This window comes from Pipra filicauda, unplaced genomic scaffold (genome assembly GCF_003945595.2).
Source record: "Pipra filicauda isolate LSUMZ 115617 unplaced genomic scaffold, ASM394559v2 scaffold509_size397805_pilon, whole genome shotgun sequence".
Classification (NCBI taxonomy): Eukaryota; Metazoa; Chordata; class Aves; order Passeriformes; family Pipridae; genus Pipra; species Pipra filicauda.
Window position 1 is genome coordinate 177,635 of NW_024104653.1, and position 25,836 is coordinate 203,470.

General features: G+C 41.2%; 1 protein-coding gene across 1 annotated transcript; it reads left to right on the forward strand.

The window, feature by feature from the left end:
• Positions 1-1,693: 1,693 nt before the first annotated feature.
• CDH17 (cadherin 17) lies at positions 1,694-24,284 on the forward strand. Its single transcript, XM_027737325.2, has 17 exons — positions 1,694-1,759; positions 4,501-4,599; positions 5,256-5,393; positions 6,914-7,052; positions 8,255-8,413; positions 9,057-9,256; positions 10,719-10,850; positions 11,690-11,840; positions 12,555-12,770; positions 14,051-14,127; positions 15,415-15,606; positions 17,299-17,543; positions 19,169-19,299; positions 20,228-20,464; positions 22,355-22,471; positions 22,578-22,694; positions 24,178-24,284. The coding sequence occupies exons 1-17, from the start codon at positions 1,715-1,717 to the stop codon at positions 24,282-24,284; spliced, it is 2,502 nt and encodes an 833-aa protein (XP_027593126.1). The 5' UTR covers positions 1,694-1,714.
• Positions 24,285-25,836: the final 1,552 nt, after the last annotated feature.

Sequence of the window (25,836 nt, forward strand, 5' to 3'; positions counted from 1 at the left end):
GCACACGCTGGGCACAAAATGCAGCCTTACGCCTTTGTCCTCTGTCCCACCTGGCTCCCCAAATTAGTAACGAATGAGTTTTTTGCTATTAAGTGCAGCTGAAACTGGCCAATGTGTTCAGAAGAGAGCAACAGGAGGGGAGTGGAGAGGCTGTTGTACAGGCAGAGAAATTGAAAGAATTTTCATTGACTATCTAACTGAAATATCAGCAGCAGTCCTGGCTCAAAGTGTCCTTCCAGGGACTTCAAAGTGTCTTCTCCTTCTCTCTGCCCTGCCTGTGCCACCTCCTCTGGCTTCAGGAGGGCAGTGAGGGACCTGCTCGACAGGCATCCCTGCCAGGCAGCTACAGGGAGCTCAACTTCAGCATTCGTTTCCTGATAAATTTAATGATTTTCCTGGTCACTTCCATTTTCAAAGGAGTGTCATATTATTTTCTTCCAGTACTCACACATTTCGCTCTAGCCCAAGGAAAGAGCCTAGCAATTTCAAAGGGTGTAATTGCACACATATATAACCCTGCTTAGAACGGGATCTCGAAGATAAAGTCCTGTAGCATGTCCTAGAATGAGTGCTAGAGAGAACAGCGATGTGGGCAGTGGTTTCTATATGTACAGGTCCCCTTTTGGGTCAGCCACTGAGGAAAGAAAAGGAGGGGGAAGAAAACAGCATGATGGGAAGCCCAAGCAGAAAGGTGTCTGAAGGTAGCTGTGCCTCCACACTGTGTTCTTCTCCCTGGGAGGCTCCGTGGGACAGAGCTGTGGTGGCTGAAGGATATTCACAGAATATTCTGATTTGGAAGGGACCCACAAAGATCATCAAGCCCAACTCTTAAGTGAATGGCCTTGTATGGGGATTGAACCCTCGACCTTGGCATTATTAGGAAAATGCTGTATTCAACTGAAGCAACCTACTCCCCCAATACCTGTAGGTGTGAGCCACATAGCATGGAGCACCACTGAAGATGGCAGCACAGTACATCAGCTTCACCTTTCTTCAGAAACAGCCTCTTCTTCTTTGTTAAAATCTAGAAGTAGTGAGAAAGTAGGATTTCATTGTGAGAAACCCATCAAGTTTTCAGGAGGATGTAACACAAGTCATGGAAGTGTGTGATCAGCATTTCTCTGAAATTTGAGGCAGACAAATGCTCCTTGGACTTGGAAATTTCATTTCCAGTAACTGTGTTGTTTTAAGGGATGCAGATAACCTCAGGCTTCCTCTGCATCTGCAAGTTGAAGCAAACAGTTGTTTTTTAGGAACCAGAAGACAGATACCTTAAGAGTGGTCCCTGAAAGACTTTCATCTTATTGTGGTTGTGTTTTTCCTGTGAACATGTTGTTGTGGTCAGCAAAGGGGAAACGAAAATGGAGCTTGCGTGACAGAATCATTGTAACAATGAGGTTGCATGGCTTAAATTTGTGTACTGGGTTCAATCTCTGACAGCTCTTTGGGGCTCTCACAACATGTGGCACCTCTTGCACAATTGAGCACAGGTCTGATGGGCACAGGCTTCTTGGACAGCCTGGAACACCAGCGATCTCGCCTCCCATGGGCAGAGCTGCCCCTGGTCCTTCAGAGCTCACTCCTCAGCTCTCTTCCTGCAGCTTCAGGAAAGCTCAGCTGTTGCCTTAGTTTGCAAATAGACTGGGCCAACTCTATGACGTTAAAGTGACTGTCATCTCTTCTTTGTAGGACCTGAAGCAAAGCATATTCCAGTATGCTTAAGCTGTGTGGACTTCAATTTCTGCTTGTCATTCACTCGGTGAGTTACAGGTTTTCTTTGTTTATCTGGAGCAAATGGCAAAGGTTACCTGTGAGCCTCTGAACTCTAATCCATGGGGTATGCCAGCCTGCAGGTTAGGCTGGCAGTTGTGCCAGCAGAGGGCCTGTAACTCTGGGTGTGGGAGGGGGGCCCCAAAATGTGTGTGCAATCTCACGGCCGAAAGCTAAGAAGACATCTCAATCATTAAGAAAAAAACTTTAAAAAGCCCGAAAGGCACCAATTTACCTATTTTGCCTCTTGTGCTTCATCTTTAGATATCACTGTTTCCAGTAACTGGATTTCATACTTGAAAAGATTTAAAAATACTGGAATAAATCACCAAACAGTGAAGACATCTGTATCATGTGTTCTGTATTATAATCCATACGTGTGATGACATATTAAATGTATTCTAAGACTTATAATGGCACATAGTTTAAACTGTGCACATTAATTATGTATCCTCATTATTCTGTCTATGTGAATCCCTTTTCAGAGGATTTTCTGGAACTGAAATATATTAATTATGTTATTTATGGACCTCATGTATTAAATTCAATAGATTTAATGATGTTTGTAAAGGCTACAGCAGTGGTGGCTTCTGCTTCACAATTGAAATTAACAGAAAAAGTTTAAAAAAAGAGTAAAATTCAAGTTCAGTAAAAAATGCCTTAGAATATGGACACCCTGAGGGGTAAGACTGATGTGCCGCAGTGAGCACCTCCTTTTTCCTTCTTATTGCAAAAGCTGCTGCCCATGGCAGTGCTGACCCCCCCATGCAGCCACTCCGCAGGCATTATAGCCATCTTCAGAAGGGATGCCACTGGATATGGACCAAGGAGTAAAGTGTCTTTTCCCTTTCACTCCTGAGTAGTGATTCATGTTATAGACATAAGTTTGAAAATATTTATGGTCCACATAAAGTAGTTTTAATCGAGAGAGGTGATATCTCTTACTTGCTTCACAGACTGCACTTTGAACTCGTTGGGTTTTATAGCATCAGCCTTTGTTCCTTCATGGCAAGGAACAGGATCAAGCAAAATCTGTCCACAAAATGACCCTGAGAAACGCCTCCAGGCTGTGCTCACTTCTGTGACATGGGAACAGCCTTAGCAGGTCAGATTCAGGGTCCCTGTTATCATGTCTGTGGCAGAGACCAGCAGTCGGCATTTAGCAGAAACAGTAAAAGGAAGCTGTAACTACTCTTTCCTGGATGTGTAACTATTAGATAGCTTTTTTTCATATTTTTCTTTTGACACTAGAATTCACTAGCATCCTTCCCCCTCCTTCCCCATCTCTCACAATACTCTGCTTTTCTTGTTGGCAAAGGACAAGGAAGGCAACATCTCTGGCTATTATTAAGGAGAATCTGGCTTTATTGGAACACCACTTGTGACACACACACAGAGAGCAGTGCTTTAGGGTAAATTGTGCTGAATTTAGCTATGTTTTTTTCATAGGCAGAATTAAGTTTTCCCTTGGTAGTATGTAGACTGTGCTTTTCTGCGAGAGGTTGAATAGCTGTCCCAGCAGCAATAGGACAAAATCCAGGGGAAAAGTCATGCAGCAGAGAACACGCACTCCCAGAGCTCAACTCCATGGGCTGTTGGACAGGGTGGCGCTGGGACTCTAAATGTGTAAAGCATAATAAAGTAATTTTTACTCTGGAAGAAAGGGAATTTTACCTGTGCAGCCAAATGATGGAGCCCTAATTCTGGCAGGCAGATTCTCAGCATTGGCAAGACAGGGAGTGAAGAGTAGGTATTCAAGGGAGTTTGGTCTTGCTTTTGGAGAAACAGGTAGATTATCTGAACCACACCTGAATTGTCTTGTGTGCAAGGGCTGCCCTTGGAGGCTCATTTTCACTTTACCTTTTTTGTTTGAAAAAAGGAACAGCCCTGAAACATTAGGGCAGAAGTGTGTCTGGAGGTCTTGGGGCGCTAGGAAGTGGTGGTTATAACACTCATTAAAAAATCAGCAGAAAAAAACATGATGTGAAGATATTGCCAGACATTAAGAAAAAGACAGAGGCTGAGACAGAACCATATGGCATTTTTGCCATCAGGTAGAAGACAAAGATCAGGAGGACATGTTTGCTCTGTCTGTGGCTTGCACTCATATGCAACTGATGTGAAGGCACAGGGCTCCAGTGACTGGTCCAGATGGCTATGGCACTGAGGGTGATGAGGTAGGGGACCCAGAGAGGTCCACCTTGTTCCCTTACAAAAAAAGATTTGAATTACTGAGGAAATTATGAGGGGTGCAGTCCCTGTTCCTCCCCATCCCCAGGTGTGGCATTTGGCCTCCAGACACATTAGTTGCCACAAGACTTTTTGACTCCTAGATGGGACCCTAGATGGGACATAGATGGTCCTGCTGGGGACACAGAGGTGATACAGCAACGATTTTCTAAACTTTCTTTTGGTCTCAGTCTACATTCATCTCTGCTGCTTCTGTTTGCTGTTGAAGGTAGATCAAATCTCATTTAATTATGTAGTAGTTAGAAAAGGGCAGGGGGCAGGTGTTTGTTCTCAAATTAATTAATAAATAACACTGCTTTTAAATATGGATGTGCACTAAAGAACCTGGAGATGTTCAGTGCAAACCAGTAAGAATCTCTGCTGTTATACTATAGCAAAATAACTCGCAAGAAGCTCAGTAATGGAAAGCTGCTGTTTGTGCATGGTGACAGCAGACAACCCTCAGCTGTTTTCCTCTATTCTTTTCTCTCTCTCTCACAGGCTATGTGCCTTAATCTGGGGGACCTTCATGTAACTGGGCCTCTGAAGGACATGAATTTCTCTATTCCAGAAGGAGGGGGTGTGCGCATCCTTTACCAGGTAATCAAGTGTCTCTTGTTATCCACTCTGGTCAAAACCCCCATAGCCTGCACTCAGAGACCACATATAGAGTGTCGTCATCTGTGTTGGTGGGAAGAACAATCCCCCAAGAGGATCTGAAATTAATTTTTAATTCCTCTCTCTGGGAATTCGAGAGTCTACATGCAAACAACAGGAGACAACCCCCTCTATGAAACACATTTTTGAGAGGATATCCTAAGACAGGGATTAATAAAATCAGCATTCCTAGGGAATGGGTTTCCATGTAACTTGTGTCATAATTTTCCTTTGACTCTGAGGTTTTCTTCTTCCCAAAGCCATAACCAGAGGACAGATCCAGCTTCTAGGCAAATGGAGAATGTGTGTCACATTTTTCCATTCCCGTGCTCAGACAAAACCCTGTCCTAAGCATACGTTTGCTTTGGAAACAAACTACAGTTGGGATTTCTTGCAGCATTAAGGAAATAATGTGAAAATTCCTCTGTTGAGGATCAGAAAAGAGCAGATTTGTTCGAGCAGACTCTCAGAATATCATTCTCCCAGCCAAACACACTTCTGGCAATAGATTTTAAAAGTCACAAAAGCATGGAATGATTTTTATTATGGTGAAAACGTTGAAAAAGGATGATTTTCCCTCTGATTTTCTTCCATTTTAGTTCACATCTGAGCCACCTGCTGTGACATTCAGATTGTCTGGTGATAAAGATGGAATAATAGACATTGCGCCGGAGAAGGGCATCCTGTATCTCAATGGGTCTCTGGATTGGGAGACCAAACCCGTGCACTGGCTGCAGGTAAAGACTCAATGAAAATCAGAGAGTAAATTCGCTCTCTTTTGGTAAACCTGAAATAAATAGAAAACTGTTGAAATTTCCAATTCTTTATTTTGTCTATGTTTACAGACAGTATTTTCACTTTTAACATTGAGCTTTGCTGGAAGACACATGGTTTCATAGTTCTGAAAGGCTGCACAGGAAAATGCTCCTTAGCGGAGCAAAGCTGTGTTGAGAAAACAAAAATTATCCTGATACCAACACCAGTCCTTTAACTCTCTTAAAATATGGGAATACTTGACTGGAAGTGAAATCTGGCCTCATGAATGAGTTTTGTTTGTTATCCCTGAAGACTGATAGGGTGAATTCCATGTCTGGAGTGGGAAAATAAACTATTGTACTCTATTTAGGAAGGCTATAATCTGCATGGTAACAAATTGTGTGAGTAAAAGACATTTAGACAGAGAGATACAGATCTAACCTATGTTAGATAACAGCAGAAAGCTGTTTTGCACGTGTTGGAGTTTATTAAAGGAAAAAGCTTTGTGTGCTTGTCCTGCTATTGTACCCTTTTCATAAGGATCTCATTGTAAACACTGTTGGGTGTGGGACAGTGGATAGGCAGTCTTTTGGCCTCAGTATAGCCTTGTGCTGTTATTCTATGTCAAAAATGGTGGTGTTTTTTTCTGAGGCACTAGCAGCTGAGAAGGAAATGACCATGAGAGGATCAGTATCTGAACAGACAAAGTACATGATGATTTTTTAGCTAACCTTAACTATCTTTCTGAAGTCCAACACTTCGGGTTTAATGGTTTCAAGTTCTCAGCTCTAAAGCACCCTTGGATTGGAATTAGAGAGGACAATTTTCTAACTCCAGACATTAATCCTAAGCATGTGAATCATTTATAGACAAGAAGTGATGACAGAACTAAAAAATTATGCTTGTTTAGGCATAAATAATCATGATTTTGTCTACTATGTGCAAATAAAATAAAGTCTGACAGATGCAGTATATACTTGGTGCTTTAAAGTCAAAGAATGTTGGAGAATAAGAAGCCAAATTGTTGGAAAAAAAGTCATTAAAAATAAGAATTAATTTTTCTTTACTAACCTTTAGATCAGCCTATTTACCTGGTTGATATTTATAATAGCAATTATTTATAAATGCTATATCATGTTGAGTTTTCTACTTGTTCTTTAGGAAGTATATGTTTCTGTTTAAAGAAAGACATAAATTCTGAGCTGTGCAAAAATACAAGTTGTCTACTGAGCCTGGAAGTGAGAAATTATCCTCTGAAAAGTGCCATCAGAAGCACGAGTGGGTTCTTTTGTTTTGTTGGCATTATATACTGTGGCAAATTATTACCGGTGAGCTACAGTGGCAAATTTGTCCTTGTAGAGGGAGCTACCCAGTGATGACTCTCACCAGACCTGTGTCACAATAGGGATGACTTGACATTTGACATCCTTATGTTAATTTATGACTTTTAATTTACCTACATGAAAATATTTCCTTGCTGTTGCTTATTTTTTGAAATCAGGTGGAAAGTCTGGATGTAAATGGAAATGTAGTGAAAGGTCCATATGCTGTTACAATATATGTGGAGGACATCAATGACAACCCACCAGAATTTGACCAGATAACATATGCTGGAGTAGTGAGGCAGAACTCTCGTCCAGGTAATTATCTTAATAATTAAATATTATAGTTTATAGGAAGGTAGGTAAATTAAACAGGAAGATAAAGTGGGTGCTATATTTCAACAAGTTACAAAATCACTGGTTTTCCTTCCCACAGGACTGTACAAAATAAGGATGAAAACCTGTATAAATATGATAAAAAGGCAAAGAGGTCACCACTATGTAGTGCAAAGAGATGAGTGTAATCAAAAATATTTCATAGTTCTTATTGCTTTGCAAGTATCACTTAGCAGGCAAATATGACTGGTTTCTCCATTGCACTGAAAAAACCTCCTCTGCTAGAAGGAGTTTAAAGTTTAAAGGTTGCCAAAGACTACACAGAAAGAGAATGCTAGAAATATGTAACTCTTTGCACATCAGCAAAATAAAATGCCAGGGTACATATGGGGTACGTGTTTTCTGTAACTGATGCTTCTCAGAACATGGACTGAACCTTAGTATTTAGAAGAGAGTCTTAGATTATGGATTGCAGTGATCCAGTCCATAAGTCAGGAAAATATCAAAGAGCAGTTTCATCTTGGAAATGAAACAAAAGACTCATACTGCTGTTATCACTGTGACTATAGACACAAGAAGAAACTTTCACTAAAGAATATGCATATAAATCTCTGTGGGGTCAGAAAATCATTCTGAAATATATTACTGTATTCTTAACTGCATCCAAGTCAGAAATATTTTGAAATTTACATTGGTGCTCGAAAGGTAAAATTTGAGTTACATTACCATGTATTTCTATATTTTTTCACTGTATAATTGTTCCTTTAATTAAAACTGTGTCACAACTGTAGGTCACTTTTATTGAGGTGCTTTGGGTTGAACTGATTTGTGTAAGAACTGCAAAGTGTCCTTAAAAGAGAGATACCAGTGAGCTGCATTCTGGGTTCAGGCACTCTTATGTGGTAGATAACTCTCTGCTGATTTAACTCTGTCACCTTCTTCATCTACTGGTCTTCACATCTATTGTGATCCAACTGGTGGAGATGGGAGGAGAGGACCTGTGGGATGACATACAGTCAGTGTGATCTCTACACACAGTCATGGCTTCCCATGAGAGATGAAATATGAATCAATGGCACTTCCCCATAAGCTACCTTTCTGGCTTGAGAGCTCTGCCTTGAATGGACTATATGTTGAGCTTTCAGTCTCTTCTCTTACCACTTTTTCTTCTCTAATCCAAATAGGCAAACCCTTCATGTATGTCCATGCCACTGACCGCGATAATCCTGCAACTCCCCATGCACAGCTGACGTACAGCATTCTCCATCATTTTCCCAACCCTTATAAAGAAATGCTTTTCCAGATTGATAATGTAACAGGAGCCATCTCACCGAGTAGGACGGGTATGTAAAAAGATTCTTGTTTTCAAAGAGCAAGTATGAGTTCCAGGGTGTACATAGGAACAAAACAACACAGGTCTGATGTTACATTCTGAATAAATGTAGTCAGTGGGACATACTCCACTGAGCCCCTGGTTTTGGGGAACTTGTTTTGTGTCCCACCAAATCCAAGAGAAGTTAGCAGAAATGTATTGGGATCTAAAAGTACACTGAGAAGAGAAATAGATCCTCTGGCTCACAGGACTACAGTACGTCATATTTTGGGATTAATTCTCTTCCTTGAAATCTAGAGAACCAAAAGCAGTAACATGAAAAATGCAGAGGAAACTCAGCCAGCCATGTGATCCCAACTAAATTGCAATGATTTAGAAATGCCTGTCTCTTCTGCTGGGCTGAACAAGTGCTTAACTGGGGTGAGGGCATCCGCACAATATGAGACCACAGCACAGAGGTCTCATAGGATTACATCTACATGATGCCGTGCTGCGTCATTCAGAGAAACTGCTTGCTGAGATTTGTCACAGAGGACCATCTAAGGAGTGAGTCTGAAGCAAATAAAGAAACAGTGCATGAAGGAGGCAACGGGGAGATGAAACATCCCTACAGCCTCTGCATCGTTTCACTTGGCTCTTTGCTCTGTCTCTAGGCTCTTATTACTTAGATCCTCAAAAGCAGGACACCTTCACACTTGTTGTTTCCGTGAAGGACATGGCAGGAATGTCAACAAATGCTTTCACCAGCAGTGCCGATGTGATCATCCATGTGAAGGAGAGCCTGTGGAAAGCTCCCGCCACCATCCGCATCCAAGAAAACTCTACCCAGGTCCATCCTGTCAACATCAGCCAGGTAGGCTCCTTGGCCACACTCCCTGCACTTCTTGGTGCCACAGAGTTGTTTCCTCCCAGCTAACTGGGAAGATTCCCCCACTGCATTCAACATTGGGCTCTTCAGAAGGACTTCAACACCTCCCAGTTATTTTTCATATGGTATCCTTTGGAAATGATTGTTAGTGCAGGTCTCATTGACTTATTTTTAGTAGGAAAGTTAACAATTTGAAGGTGACCGAGGTACAGTCAATACAAACATTAGAGTGATTGGACTTTGCCCTTCAATTTAGATGCAAAGTCCAGTCATGGGTCCTCCAGGCTTTGGGCAAATCAAGAGTTAGTCTGTTGAAGGTTATTTTTCAGGTTAGATTCTTCCAGCTGCAGAAGAGCTTGGCAGGGGAGAAGCTCCATAACAGCCCTGCTGTGGGCAGTCCCCCGCAATCAGGGACAGCTTATGTGACCAGTTTTGTATCATGCAGCACACCTTCTACATCAAAAGTACCTAGGGAGGACTGAAACATCCTCCTTCACATCCTGCATTCCCATGGTATTCCTCTTTTCACAGTGCAAACACAAAATATTTTGCTGATAACTGCAGACCAATAGCAATGCATACAATCAGTACATATTAACTAACAGGCCAAGAGCCTTTCTGAAGTATTTGTCTTTGAAAAATGCCTTGGCACTGACACCCTCAATGCCGTCATCCCTCGAACATGGCAGGATTCCCTGGGTCCTGTTTGCAAGAGTAATCGACTCGATGCTGTTCTCACTAGTCTCAGTGACAGACCAAGGAAGTCCAGAGTGAAAACACGTGGAAGAAAGATTACCATGCAATGGTGCATCCTTTCTGGGGTCACTTGTATACAAATTTCATGTGGCAGCCAATGACATGTTGATTCTGCCCAGGGAAAAATGAAATGCAGTTGCTGCTTTATAGTATGAAACATAAACAGTAATACTGAGTCCTTCATTAATTTGACAGTCTGTGTACTTATTTAATTTTAAATCTGCAGCACCCCAGTCAAGATTCTTCATCGCAGACTTTGATGCATGCAAAGAGTGTGCACACACCTATGTGCAGATAGGTACCAGATAATTGTTTTGTTGTTTCACTTCTCTGAATTACATAAACCAAAACAACAGGCAGGAAGAGCCAGTGTAAGGAGATGGAATAAATTAGTGTCAATTTAGGTCCATATCACAAAACCCTTCCATAAAAAAATAAGTGTTGTAGCCTATCTGGACGGCTGGAGAGACTGGGGTACAATGGCTTCACCACACAATTCAGAGAGCAGAGGTGGATTATCAGTCTGATTTTCTGCAGTTCATCCCAGGAGCCTGCCAAAATGTTATTTTTCTGGCTTATGAAACTAACAGGAATGCAATCTTTTCTGTTTGTGGTCCAGAAATGATCCCTGTTAAATCTCAGTCTGCACTTCTGACTTCGTATCCTGACTTATTTTTTTGGTTTCTTTTAGGTGCAGTCAAATGAGCCAAATGTAACTTATGACATTTTTGAAAAAGAAAAGCTGCCCAGGCTCCCGTTTTCCATCAGTCAGGATGGGGTTATTTATGTGACCAAGCCACTGGACAGGGAAGAAAAGGATACTGTAAGTAAACACATAAAACCTCACTGATGCGAGAGACCATAGCTGGAAAGTGATTATTGGTGTGGGAGTAAATATGAGAAAGCTCAATAGAAAGGACAGAGGGGGAAAAATGAATAAAAGCTTTGTTTCTTGCCACTTCTGTTTGGGAATGACTTGATATATATGAAAGTGCAACATTGTAAACAGCCTTCAGGTTGTTACCCTGCCACTGAGCTGGCGGTAGCAATCACTGCCTACAGCATGTATACAATGTACAACATGGATCACCTATGGCAGGATTGTAGGTGCATAAGCAAGAGATAGGTGGTGGCATTTGTGGAGGGCAGAAGATTCGGATGTTTCAGAACTGCTTCAGACCCCAGGAGCCTCAGAGATCTCTCCACACCAGAAGCAGAGTTTAACTTTGAATTGCAACTGTAAAGTTACCTTGAAGTTTCCCATCTGGAGGTCTTTTAGACAGAAAACCCTCTGTTCCCTTTTGTTCTTGGAGGAAATTTGGGCACAGAATAGGCCAGAGATCGATATGCTGGAGAAATTCTACCTCCAGGTGTAGCAGATGAATTTGCAAAGCGACAAAAAGGAGTTATTCCTGCTTTTCTTGAATTTTTGCAAGAGCAGGGCCAGAGTGCAGTCAAGGAATTTTAAATTCTTTTGAGAACTCAGACCTCAGGCACTGAGAGGTAATGGAAGAGTTCTGACAGAATGAAAATACTGAACACACTTATGAGAGGACACTTTATTTGCATGGAACGCTTCTCTAGTTACATATTTAAATGTAAAATATCATCACAGTGGACATTAAAAAAAAAAAAAATCTAATCATGCTATTCTTATTGCAGTATACGTTCTTTGTGGTCGCAAAAGATAACCAGGGAGAATTGACGGACAAGCCTTTGCAAATTCATGTTATTGTGGAAGACATTAATGACAATCCCCCTGTGTGCAAGCAGGCCCTCACTGTAATTGAAGTTCAAGAAAATGAAGTTGGAGGTAAGAAAACAGCTTCTATTAATTTATACACATCATTCTAGTCCTGTTATTGTTTCCAGCTGAGTGCAAATGAAGGTAGAAATTCTGATCCCAAAGAGTAAAATGTAGGTCTCCTAGACAAATGTTTTTCCGTGCAAATAACCCTGTTGTTTTTGTGTGGAAAGGATTTCAATAACCTGAGAGGAGCAGACCCAAGACACCTACTACAAAAATGCTGTTCCATTTAAAACATAAAATTGCATTTTCTCACAGTCACAGTTTTGGACAACTGCTTAGAGTGTAAAAAGAAAAACACCCCTTTTATTACTAATACAAGAAATAATGCTCTAAAAGGGGTATGAGACCATTTTCCCTTGTCCAGATACTCCCCAATGACTTTGACTTCAGTGGACCATTACCCAAATCTGTCCCTAAATCTTCACATCAGTTATTTGGTTTCAGGACTGAAGTGCCTGTTGTTATAGCCACTTCTTCTGATCAAAATACGTGGCCCAGTCCTTCTGGACTGCCCCAACCCTAAAACAGTAGGTTGAGATGTTAAAAGAAAAACTCCCAGAAGTGAAATTATTGTGTCTGTCACAATGTTTTCCATGCAGTTTTATTTTTACTGACCCTCTACTCTTTGCATTGGTATCACTGTTGCCAGTGTATACCTCTGTGGAGAAACAGGACCACTGCATTATCTGCCTGACTCTGGTGTCTACTCTGCCACAGGAAGCAATATTGGCACCCTGTTTGCTACAGACATGGATGAGGAGAACACCCTTAACTCTCGCCTGCGGTTCAAAATCAAAAGTCAGGTTCCTGAAGTTCCCACAAGCAATTTGTTCTATGTTCAGCAAGACACCGGGGTTTTGCAGTTAACTGGTCGTTCCTTAAGCAAGTTCTATGCATCCAACTATTCATTGGAGGTGCTGGTGACAGATGGAGGTATGTAATGCCTGCTGTTAAACACTGGAACAGCTCTGTTGACACTAGCATCCCCCATGCTCAGTGTCCAAGGGATGTAAGAAGAGACACGGAAGATTCACTGCACGGGCAGTAGCATTGAAAACTATCTTGTTCTGGTGTGGTACTTGCCTCATTCTTGAGACACAGGGCAGTTAATCATGATTCATAGTGCAAGCATGAAAGGAAAACAGCTCTAGGTCAGTGTGTGGCTAAATTGGGAAGCTTGTTAATAAGTTCTCCAGTGAGAGATTTCCTTCCACATGGTAAAAAAAATGAAGAGATCATGATTGTGATTTTCCCCCAAAATCTTTCAAAGGGACTTACTGAAAAAAAATCAAGAAATTAAACACAGCTGCTCAGCAGTCCAGATAATGTATTTGAGAACATTAAGAGCTGAAATTAAACTTTGAAAAGAATCTTGTCCATTATGTAAGTTCCCAAGAGTTGTTTGTGGTTCACTGAATGGAAAAGAAACTGAACGCCATGCTAAAGCTTAAAGCTTTGTGCTGGAGTCTTTATAGCTAAGCAAAACTTATAGATGGAGGAACTGGCATGTAAAGAAAGAAGTGTGACATGTCTGTAAATGAAATAGCATCATTTAGGCAGAAGATAGAAAACCTTGCAGAGGGAAAAGCTGGTGATTTGTTTTGGATGCTTATTGAGATTTCATCCAAAGAGTTTACTTAGAATATTCCTTAACTTTCAGCTCATGAAGCACATCTGTAAAACACTAAAATCCAGCTACATATGAACAGCACATGACCAGACATTTTATGCTTTAAACCCACAACCCTCCTTTGCTATGGATGCCTTCTGCTCAGGTAGTGCTTAGATTTATACAGATTTGAAGTTTAAGTCTGGCTGTAACAAAAATGAGGGTACTGCCTGATGGCCTGCCAACAGGACAAGGTAGCATAACAACCCAGGACTCACTTTTTGACACACAAAAGTGATACTGAGAAAGCTAACACAATTCACAGCTATCATCATCCTGGTAAAGGGATATGGTTTAAAAAGTGAAGGACATAAAATGAAGCAGGATGGGACGATGCTCAAGAAATTGGAAAGGTGAATGGTAAGATAGAGTGAGGTCATCAGTGACCAAGAGGTATTTGAGATCAAGTGCTTCTTATAATGGCAGGACTTTGCTTGGATTGGGCAATCTGACAGTGCTCACTTTTGCTCACAGTGAACCGTTTTGGAGGAAAGTTATTTTTGGCAGAGGGGCTGCTGTGACATTGTTTGTCTCTTCCATGCAGCATTTGAAACAATCTGTGACGTGGAAGTACATGTCATTGACATCAATGATCAAATTCCTATCTTTGAAAAATCAGATGTGAGTATTTTTAACATTGTTTTGGATGCTTTTGACAATTGTTTGAGTGTATGTTCAATGTCTGTAGAACGTAAATGGGAAACTAACCATTTACAGAACAAGTAACAGAGTAATCCACTACTGAAAATAAAGGCAGAGTATTGCTGCAAGCCTGTATATAGGCTCTATCTGAACAGTGAACACTGGGACTCACTCATAGTTAATTCTCAAATTTAAGGTGATTTGCTCAGTGGAAAACCACATGTACAGAAAGAAATTATTTTATTATTTATTCCAGAAGTGTAAATTCTGAAAGAAAAGGGGGAAAGAAAAGCTTTTAAAATTAATTAAATAACTAATTGGAAAAAACCTAACATCACCTAAGTTCCCTTCCAAACACAGTATTAATGCACCCAAAACAGCCAGAAGGTGGATGGAAATCAAAGGCCCTATTTGGTTTGACTAGGAATAGTAGTCCAGTGATCTGTGCCCAAACACATACCTGCTGGCCCTCAGTTCCAGAATGGGCATCAGGCTCTTGCCTTTTCCTCTGGTGGAGGTGCTGGCATCTGGCAGAGAGAACTGCAGACCTCTTGTGACTTCTGCCTGATGGCCCAAGCCTCCCTTGCAGACACTGAAGCGGCTGAAGTGCCTACATCTAGGTGTCCAAGCTCCCACCATTCTTGTAGGCAATGCAGGCAGTGGGCTCAGGACAGCTGTCTGGCCCATCCAGTGTAGGTGTCCTTTTTGGAAAGCTTTGTTGCTTTTGGGGCTTTGCTGACTGCATTGCCCAGGTCTCTGTTGATGGCAATGGGAGAATAGTCACATGCAGACTAGGTGCCTACATAGCAGGTTGTACACCTTGCCTCAAGGCCTCAGTACTGGAGCCGGTCTCAAGATGAAGCTTCTGGATGAGGGCAGGCATCAATCAGAGTCAATGGAGCTAAGATGCTAATGTGGTGCATAGTCTGTGGTGCATAGAGCAATTAAATATTTAACAGGGAGTAGCCAGAGTGCTCATGGGGTACTGAGGAACTGTGCTGTCCATGCTTCTGTGAGCACTGCATGAACCACATAAGTGGTTACAACAGAGGAAGTGAAGGATTGTGAATGTTACTATACTAGTAGTCTACCCACTAACATAGATCCCATCACTTTTGACAAATGTGTGGCTAAAAACTTCCGTCCCTCACTTGTGTGGGTTAGAATACATTCATGTTTGTGGGTTGCAAACTTGTTGTAGTGCTCAAGTTTTTGTCCACAGATGGTGCTTGGTGTATCATGTTTCAATGATCTCTCTCTCTTCAGTATCACAACGTGACCATTGCAGAAAGTGTCCCAGTAGGAACTGTGATATTAGAAATTCAAGCTCACGATGGAGATGAGCCTGACACAGGGAGCTCCCTCATCATCTACCAAGTGCACGAAGGAGATCCAAACAACACATTCATCATAGACACAGATGCTAAAACAAACCGAGGGTTCATGAAGATTAACAAGGTGAATAGATGGATTCATTCTTCTCCTTTACTGTTATTTATTTGTCATAAAGAGTAACAGCCTTGGTGATGATTTGCAGGGAGTGGTGTTGGCTAGTGGAGGGGTGAGGACACTCTAAGCATGGTGCAGACTGCAGAAGGCTTCACTCTTGGGGTCAGGCACTGTACCTGTGAAGTGGGCACACACACACACCTATCCTCCTGCCTTTGCTGTCCCCTAACCACCAGCCATCAACAGCAGCTCCCTTCACCAGCTCAGCTGCTGGCTCCTTCTCCAGCAGAGAACGAAGGCCAACAAAGTAGGTCCTTTTGCACCATAAAGACAAAAAATTGCATCATTTGAGTGATTTTGCAGTTGCATAGGAAAAGAGAAAACCAGTTAAATGCTTCCATAGGCTATGGTGGTAGTGGCGGGTGGTGATGGGGCAGGTTCTCCTCCCTGCTGTTGCTCTGGGCCATTGGTGGCTTTTGCAATGGGAGGTGAAAGTGAGGCTAGCAAGTCTCAATGTCAGGATGGAGAGACAGTTTGTTCCTGCTGAGGGAAACATTGACTGCAACAAAGCCAAGGTCAGCATGTGCTGCATTGGGTGATACAGTTCATATGCTGAATGCTGGAGACATGAATATGAGGAATGCTGTCAAGGACCAATAATCGGAATGGGAACGATTCCAGAAATGGAAAAATATGTACAGCGATTGAACGGACTTTATGATGCAGACTTTATAGTTATTATGTACACACACATTGTATGTTCCCCCAGGGTTTGTGTCTTCCGGGCAAATCCGGGCCTGTTTGCCTCCCTGCTCCCCTGTTTCTCTGCCGATTGGCTGGAGAAGCTGCAGACAGGAGACAGCCCCCGTTCACCCTTTCCTCCCCTGGTTCCACCTGCATTCCTCCCCTTTTTTCCCTGTCCCTACCTTGGTTTGTCCCCTTGTTTGCCTGTCTCATGCTCCACCCTTGTGTTCTGGCCCTTTCCCCTCCCGAGCTGACAAAAGACGGAGTGCACACGTGAAAAATACATTCTACCTGCACCCCACCCTCATGTCCCGGACTTGTGTAGTGCCACGGTCCTCCCCCCTTCTCGGACCGCGGCAGAATGCTTTTGCTGTGTCCACGAATTTCAATAGCAAAATTGCTCTCCCTTTGAAATTAGCCTTCTTAAGGTGCTTGGACTATGAGTCCAGAAAACTTATCGCTCATTTTCCAAGGGGGGTACCATGTTGTATGCAACCAGTTCATGTGCTGCTGGCCAGGCCAAGGGCAGGCAGATGCAGCGTTTGGTGGACCATCTTCAGGATCAACCTCAGTGTCATTTTTTTCCAAGGAGGCAATTGTGAGAAACTCTGCAGTGTAACAACCCTTGCATGACCTTTGGCACCCAGAGTTCCTTTGAGGCCTTCTCATACAGAGCTATAAATACTAGTCCTGTAAACAGGATATAGTTATTAAACTTAGGCAGGTGGCAACATTATTAGAAAATGCAGTTGTTGAGGAGGCCCCTAAACAGGCATATGGTTTCATTTAAATTGACTGTTCTCAGTGTCATTTTTCTCCTGACAGCTCTCCCTTGTTTTGTCTGTATCTGGGATGCAATCTCCTCCTTGATAAGAGGGGGACTTTGTGGTTTCTCACTGAAGCTCTTCATGGCAGCAGGGTCATTGCTTAAAGCACCTTTTTCTTTTTCTAATCCAGGCTCTTGATTTTGAAACAAAGCCAGTGTACAACCTGGTGATCAATGCCACAAACCCCGAACCGCTGGTGCCAGGAGTACAGTACAACTCAAGTTCCCTTACCCTGTTTAAAGTTTTCTTAACAAATGAGGATGAGCCACCTGTTTTCCTCAAGCCAGTTTACCAAGAAGAAGTGTCTGAAGACGTTCCTGTCAATACCCTGGTCATGACTGTGGAGGCCTATGATCCTGAGGGGGATTCTGTACGGTAAAAAAGTGTGATGTAATTAATTCATTGAATTTAGTATTTTGAAAATTGTTCTAAAGAAGGTACGAGGAAAATATGCCCAATATTTGGCATGCAGGAAAATACTTTTTTTACAGAAATCTTGTTTCCTAGTAGAAAGCAGAGGTGTGGTGGGGTGATGGCCAGTGACCCACCTGCTGGACAGTGCTTTTCTGACCAGATTTCTCTCTGTACTGTGATAAGCATCAGCCGGTGGGGCCCTTGAAACAGAAAACCACTAGGGAAGAAGGCCAATATATTTCTCCAGGAAAAAGGCAGAGCTGGTCTGAGAATAACAGGTTTTCCATATCCATAATGCCTTTAACAAATGAATGAAGAATATACTGCGTACCCTTAAGAACCACTAGGAGAGTAGCTGCTCTTCATGTCACACAGGAAACCACACATGGCTTTACTCCATCAAAACACACAACCTCAAGTCTGCAGTTAACAATTAATTCGTTTTCTTTCCCATCTGTCAAAGATAATAAGCTTGCTTCTACTGCTGATGCAAAGCTCTGTACAAGCCAATTCCTGTGCCATGTTGCATGGTGTAAATGTACCTTACACAGTAGAGTCAGATAGGAGAATTATCTGGGGCTCTTGCTGCACCATTCTCAGCTGGAATGCTGAACAAATCAACAAATAGTTATCGAAATTTAACTAAAATTTAGCAAACCACCAAGTAGTTAATAGAGTTGTAGAATATAACTCTTAGGCCTCCAGTGGATTTTTATTCCCAGAGGTTTCTCATCTGGCTTTCTACTTTCCTCTAACTTTTGGCAACTTATCACGTTTGGCCTTCTGTCAAACTGGTTTGAAAGTGAGCCACATAGTCCAGAAGCTCCAGGGGATGATGACAGAGACAGATGACAAATATTCACAAATACATAAACCACATTTGTGCTAAAAAATAGATTAAAGAGCATAAAATAAAAAGTATAAAAAGTAGAAGATGTACAAGCATGTTAGCATGCTGTTTCTAATGTAAGGGGTACCGAAAGAACAAAAACTTTGAGTGAGAAGGTCAGGTTGCTTCTACTCAAGCAAGTGCCCGTGCTTTAACTGGCATATTCATGATTAAATTTGTATAAGTAAATACCCAGAGACCTTGGTGTTTTTTTAAACAATGATATAAAGGCAATTATGTGGTGATGTTTAAAGCACACTCTGTTTCAAGGCTATGCAATAGTAATTGCTTCTGTCAAGCTTCTCCAGACAGGCAGCAGATATCCACTGTAGTCCAGCTGGGGATCCTGTTCCCTGGCTGATCCAAAATAGGGTGTCTGGCTGCACTGCTTCCTCTTCCCCCCAAGCCTTTGGCTTGTGCCCCCAGCGAAACCAAGGCATGGGAAATGCAATGAGGAGAGAGTGACATGGAGTAGTGGTGGCATTTCCATGCTTCTACTCTCACTCTTATTCTGGATGATTTTGGCCTCTCTTCTTCTGTATCTCCGGCTTGGCTGTAGTACTGTGACTTTTCCAAGAACCCTGTCTTTGAGTACAATTGTAACCAAGCTGCTTGGCTAAAATCAGTTTGCTTTGTCAGATTCTTTTTCTACTTCAGAATAGCGTATGTGATTTTTTTTTTCCGTTTCTTTCGAAAGATACTCCTTAGAAGGTGATGTGAAGAAATGGCTGAGAATTAATTCAATCACTGGGCAGGTATACACTGCTTCCCGTTTGGATCGAGAAGAAACAGAAATGTACACAATAGATGTTGTTGCAACAGAGCTGAGTAAGTGACGAAACAACCACATATACACACAGAGGAATCACCTGTCCTTACTCTTTTATGAGGAATTATCATACCTCCCATGATTAAACCCATGAAAAGTACAGGAACATGTATCCTTAGATATACATCCTATGATGTATCCTTAGAAGTATATATTTCTTAAGATTTTAACTTTCTTAAAGAAATCTTGATGCTGTAGGTAATGAGGATTAAAACAGTTTTCATGAAGTTAGCTACCACGTGATCTTATATTTACTTGAGCCACATGACATATAAAGAGGGTTAGAATTTCCTCGGTGTTTTCAGCTTCAACATTTTCTGCCACTTTTTCCTCTATAGCTGTAAAGATTTTAGTCTTTCATACAGATATCTTTAGGCTTCCTGAAAACATACCTGGAGAGTAGTCTGCAGCCTTGTACAGAATTTCATTCTATTATGAATAAAACTAATATGCTATCAACTCTGAAATATATTAGGGCTTCTAATCCCAGCCATTAGAATCTTTCAGTATTGACTTGTATTTCCTGTATACAGAAGAGAGGTGCGAAACTTAAGGAGTTTCATGCTTAAAAGAGCTCCAAAGAGCACTGGTCACCTTGGATATGATCACTTACTAGATATGATGGTCTGTCTGCCTCCTTACCCTTGCTAGTGCTCTGAAGTAAGCAAGAGCTGGTGATAAATAAACCATACTTGTTAAAAAGTAGTGGCAACTACCATGAATTCCTCAGGTCCTCCTGAGACCTTGCCACTGCAACCTTCAGGCACAATGACACTCTTCACTTCCTTCCAGCTCTTTCACCAGCTTTGTTTCTGTCCTCTGGACATGTTGATAGTTATTGGTACCTCTAGAATAGCTGCAAATGCAACAACCCAGCATGTGAATTCAAGATGTCCATGTAACTTTGCATTCTGTTAAACTCTACAGATAACGCAGCTCAGAAATCCAGAACATCCTTGATTCTCCACTTACAGGATGTGAATGACAACCTTCCATATTTAGTTAAGGATAATCCTGCTTTCTTCTGCTACCCGGTCAGGGGAGGAGAGAGAACTCTGATTCAAGCTACTGATGCTGATGAACAGTGGTTTTATTCAAAATTTACGTTTTCCCTTCCGGATGATGTTAATACAAGAAATAATTGGGAAATCTCAAAAGTCAATGGTAAGCTAATACAGCTACTCTTACAATGATATGGGACTCTCTTAGTACTCTGGGAAATATAAAGAAATATTTAATTCCTTTTCACTCCTGTTATTGCATATCCAGTATTCCATGCAGAAAAAAAATTAGGTTGTTGAGAACACCTAAGTCATTAATTATTTTTTTCAAGAGATGACATGTAGTATGTTGCAAGCTAAAATCTCATGATTACTTGTGAGAGGAGAAGCAGGTAAGAATGACATGTACTATGTGCTTAAGGACTACACATCATTGATGAAAAAGAAACAGAGCAGTTTGCAAACTGTACATTTCTGACATTTCCTGTGCAAAACAAAGTCGTGCCTCACAAACCGAATGGAACACTTTGAAGGGGGCAATAAACGCAAGGATAAGTGCTTGGCTGATAGAGCCTGTCTGAATTCATAAAATGTGTTTGATGAAGTGTCCCACTAGAGAAAATTGGGTTGCCACGGTGTTAAAGGGACAAGTTATGAAAGGGTAAATAATAATTTAAAATTCAGGAGTTGGAGTAAATGGTCAGCTCTTGCAGTGAAGGGAATTCATGTGTGGTTTTCCAAAGGTTTTTTTGCTAGGATCTGCATAATTCAATACATATAGGTATGCTATGAGAAGCCAAAATTTACTCATTATACAAAGTTATTGGAGTAGGAACCAAGTGTGAAGAATTTCAGAACATTCTAGCAAGACTGAGTTGGCTGAACAACAGCATAGCAGATGCTAATGGACCCTGGACTCACAAACTCGCTTTTGAAATCATGGGTGCTGAGCTGGCCATTATGAGTCAGGAAGGCGACCTGTAAGCAGTTTCACGGAAACGTGAGATCAATTTATCAGCAGTGTTCAGAAAAGCAGATCAAATATTGAGAATTACTAGGAAAGAACCAGAGAAGATAACCAGAGAACACCATTATGCCCTTGTATAAATCCATGATTTGTTCAAATATTGAATTCCAGTCTCTATCTCCACAAAGATGCAGTATAACTGGAAACAGGTTTAGGGTAACAAGGATAATGAGAGTTATAGAGTAGCCTGATATAAGAAAGTGCATAGGAGCAGCAAAGTAAGCTACTACCTTTTATCTTGGAAGACAGTAGGGAAAAAATACGATAGAGAGTTATAAAATCATGAATGCTATGGTCGGGGTGGCCAAAGGTTCATTCTTTGCCCTCTCTTCCAGTATACAAACCTAGGGACCTTAAATGAAGCTTGTGGAGTTATTTCCCGTGCAGATAGAATGAGGAGCTAATTGACTTTGGAACTTGCTGTCACAGGATGTTATCTAAATTTTCTACAAGTTCAAAGCAAGAAATTACATCTTGCTCAAGAAGCCCCTGAGCTGAAAATTGTTGAAGGAAAAAATAAAATATATGCTCACAATCTCCACTTGATCTAAAAACATGATCCTGACATTAGTAGAACTTTGATCCGATCTCAGTGGCTGTTATAGGCTTTTCCAAATTTTAAAGTGTCTCAGATGCAACTGTGTAAGTGGACTAGAAGGATGGCCCATCCTACTAAATTACTTTGTGAACAATTTAAAATGGTATTGGTCTCTATGAGTATAGAGGGCTATTCTTGGTTTAGATGTGATGCTATCAGTGTTGCACTACCCAATGTCAGATTTGGGTCGGTGTAGAAATCAGGAAGGAAATTTTATGATTGTATTATGCTGGAGGCCAGACTAGGCTTTTGGATAATCCCTTTTTAATTCATGTCTGCAAGCCAATGAGACCTTGGAAGACAGGGAAAAAACAGGAACTACCATCACATGCAAAGCAACCTTAAAAAAAGCACATTTGCAACTGGTATGAATGTTGAGATAAATTTCTTTCTTTTGCTGACATGAATGTCCCATTTCCTACTTACAGCTACTCATGCTTACCTCTCTCCAAAACATCCTAACTTTGAAGAGAAGATTTATAACGTTCCAATAATACTTAATGACAATGGAAAGCCAGCTTTGGAAAACAAGGTGCATCTTAAAGGTATACTGTACACAGAACTACTAGTTTCAAGACAGCAGGTATATTTATGACTAACCAAATGTAACTACTAAACTTCTCATTAACCTTATGGCATTTCTTTTTGCAGTAAACATCTGCAAGTGTTCAAGTGAAAAGTCGTGCTTTATTGAAGTAGAGCGTCAGCACTCCTTGCCAACCGCTGGGCAGGCAATTGGGATTCTAATTGCTGTCCTGCTCATCATTGGTAAGTCACTTTTCTTGGCTGATTTGAAGCCAGATCTCTGAGATATGGTGGTGCTGCTGCATTTCTGACACTAATTCACTTGTTGGATGAAATTTTGTCATGAATGCTGCAGGATGAAAGAGGGGAGATCTCATGATTGTGTACCATGATTGCTGAAAACTTAAGTGTTTGGTCTCAAGAAAAGCTTTCTTTACTTTGTGCTTTTTAATCAACATACAGTGGCATAGCAATCAGCTAGGACAGAAGAAACGGCTGCACTTGTAGCATATTGTCACTTCATTGTTACCTACTGCCTTTTCTTTGTCAAGGAAGGGATTGGAGCCTTGTCTTGGGCACCCAGATTATAGTGACAATATTGAAGTTTCCAGGGATGTCACACTTAAAATATCTGTACCCATAGCTTATAGTTATGATTTTATTCATTTATTTCAGCTTTGTAGGTTTACCTTATTCATATGGAGAGTTACTCTGAACTGTGGGAATTTACATGAACAAAGTATAGTTACATTATTAAGCAGTACTGAATGGTATTATGTTCTTACAGGCTCGAGCTGATGCAACTTCAACAAGTAGCTTAAAACTTTTTTCAAAACAAGACAAAATATTTTTTAGTATTAGGATAGAATAGAATATTTCAGTTAGAAGGGACCTACAATGATCATCTAGTCCCATTGCCTGACCGTTTCAGGGCTGACCAAAAGTTAAAGCATATTTTTAAGGGCATTGTCCAATTGCCTCTTAAATGTTGACAGGTTTGGGGCATCGAACACCTCTCTAGGAAGCCTTTTCTAGTGTTTGACCACTCTCTCAGTAAAAAAATGCTTCCTAATGTCCAATCCAAACCTCCCGTGGTGCAGCTTCAAACCATTCCCACATGTCCTATCCCTGGATACCAGGGAGAAGAGCTCAGCACCTCTCTTCCCACTCCTCATGGAGCTCTAGAGAGCAGTGAGGTCACCTTACAACCTTCTTTTCTCCAAACTAGACAAGCCCAAAGTCCTCAGCCACTTCTCCTAGGACATTCCTTCCAGTTCTTTCACCAGCTTTGTTTCTGTTCTCTGGGCACATTCCCGTTCCTTAACATCCTTCTTCAAGTGTGAGGCCCAGAACAGCACATTGTGCTCAAGGTGTGGCTGCACCAACGCTGCTAGAGTGGGACAGTCATCTATCATGACAAACATGACAAATCCCTGCTCAAAGGGAGGAAGGCCAAAATAGACACTTTGCCATCTGATCAGATCCTAGAGGTGAAGTTCTTCTCTGGGGGAAGGCCTCTGAGCCCCAGGGCAGTTGATCCTGCCCACCAGCTCCTTGGGTCCATGCTATTGGTCCAAGGCTTCATGGTCATTCCCCAAAGCTGTTTGTTTCTATTCAAGAGGTAAAGCACCATGGATATTACAGTGTAGATGTCAGGGCCCTTGCTGAAACATCTTTTTAGAAAGTTTTCTCTTCCCTTTACTGATGAATGCTCTCTGTTTTTCAGGTGCCATTTTAGGGGGTGCATTTTTCCACATAAAATACAAACAGAAAAATGAAAAGAGCCATCACAAAGATGCAACAGATAGTGCTGAACTCAACAAACTGACTTAAAGACTGTTTCATCAAGTGACAAAATGTGGCAAAAATGCCCTTTGGGTTGTGAGTAAGTGAACTTTGCAGCTTCCAAAGCCCAGAAGTCTACTATCACAAACTGAGGATAAAAACATGTTAAAGCAGACTCCCAGGGGTTTGGCCTCACTTTTGTATGTCATACTATTCAGTCACAAAACAAAAAACATACATAGTCTTCAGCAGCAGCCACTATAAGCATATCAGCTTTGACTGAAGTGTTAACACTAAATGCTGAGCTCCTGCAAGGATCAAAACATGGGACAATCCTTCTTTGTTTGACAGCTGAAGTAAATATGGACTTTACAGAGGACTACATTTTATTGACCTGCACATACTTGTCTCTTTCCATCTCAGTAAGTCACTGAATAGCAGATAAGGGAATAAAGTCCTGCGCTGCCTTTGAAGATGTCCCGTAAATGATAGGAATCTCTCTAACTCTCAGCAAAGGAGGTCCTAAACATATTGCAATCTGTAATCTGTCCTGGGTCATGCCTGCTTACATTATGCTGAATTTGTACTAACTATGTGACATTTCAGTTTTTCATTTTTGATACCCACAGAGTAGAACCAGCTTGTAAAGTGCCATGGCCTTTCATTACAGTTTCCAAGTTAAAAAAACAAACCATGCCAAGTCATGTAGACTTGGGTAATATGCTGTTGTATCATACTGCTGCAAATATTGCTCTTGCCCCCTACACATTAGTTAAGAATAAAAATGTTCTTTAAAGTTTTTAGTGCCTGCTTATTTTATAAAATAAATTAAAAAAAAGAGAGCGTACATGACAGCAAACCATTGCTGCTTGGTTATCTGTTGTATTTAACCCTCATTTTCATGTAATACAGATTAAAAATGGCTCTTAGGCAAGTGATGTGTCCAGCTGATTGAAGATGCAATGATTGCTGGAGGCATTTCTATCTTAGTTACAGTAAAATGTACTTGAGCACAGGATGGCACTCAGGAAAGGAAAGCCTTTCTCCTGACAGCATGCCTTTAGAAGGGCGTTTTTGGTGACAGTTCGCGGGAGGTCTTTCTTTTAAACTATAAATAAAAGCTGACAAATATTGTGTTAAACTAAAAAGACAATCTATTTTTGAAAACATCAAAGAGAAGGTCATATGGAAAAGAGTGTATTTGCTTACCTAAGATTTTTTAACAGCTTTTGCATGCAGCATAGAGTTAGAAAGAAAAGAGCACTTTTTTGGTAGCATTGCATTTATAATAGCTTTTCCTAGAATGCTGCCAGCAAAAACTTTGCTTTTGGGCTTCAACAACACAACTCAATTGTTGTACCTCTTGCCCCAGCTTCTCCAGCTGTTGGAGCTCTGTTATTTGCTGTGGGGCTCACTGCTGGAATGTATTTATTTTATCATGGGAATGCAATCCATTCTATTTGGAAAGTATGACATTCAGTTACGTCAGTGTGTCCTGGGATTAAGATTAGTATATTGTTTTATAAATAAAGGAGCCAAAGTTCAGGAGTTGTTGTACTTGTGTATAGCCACACAGCTTTATCTGAAGATGAGGAAAATG

Excerpts from the sequence above, each read along its gene's own strand:
- CDH17 (XM_027737325.2), top strand. The coding sequence starts at position 1,715 with ATGCTTAAGCTGTGTGGACTTCAATTTCTGCTTGTCATTCACTCG. Across the intron at positions 14,128-15,414 it reads CTATCTTTGAAAAATCAGAT|TATCACAACGTGACCATTGC; the intron begins GTGAGTATTTTT and ends CTCTCTCTTCAG. Across the intron at positions 19,300-20,227 it reads TGTTGTTGCAACAGAGCTGA|ATAACGCAGCTCAGAAATCC; the intron begins GTAAGTGACGAA and ends TAAACTCTACAG.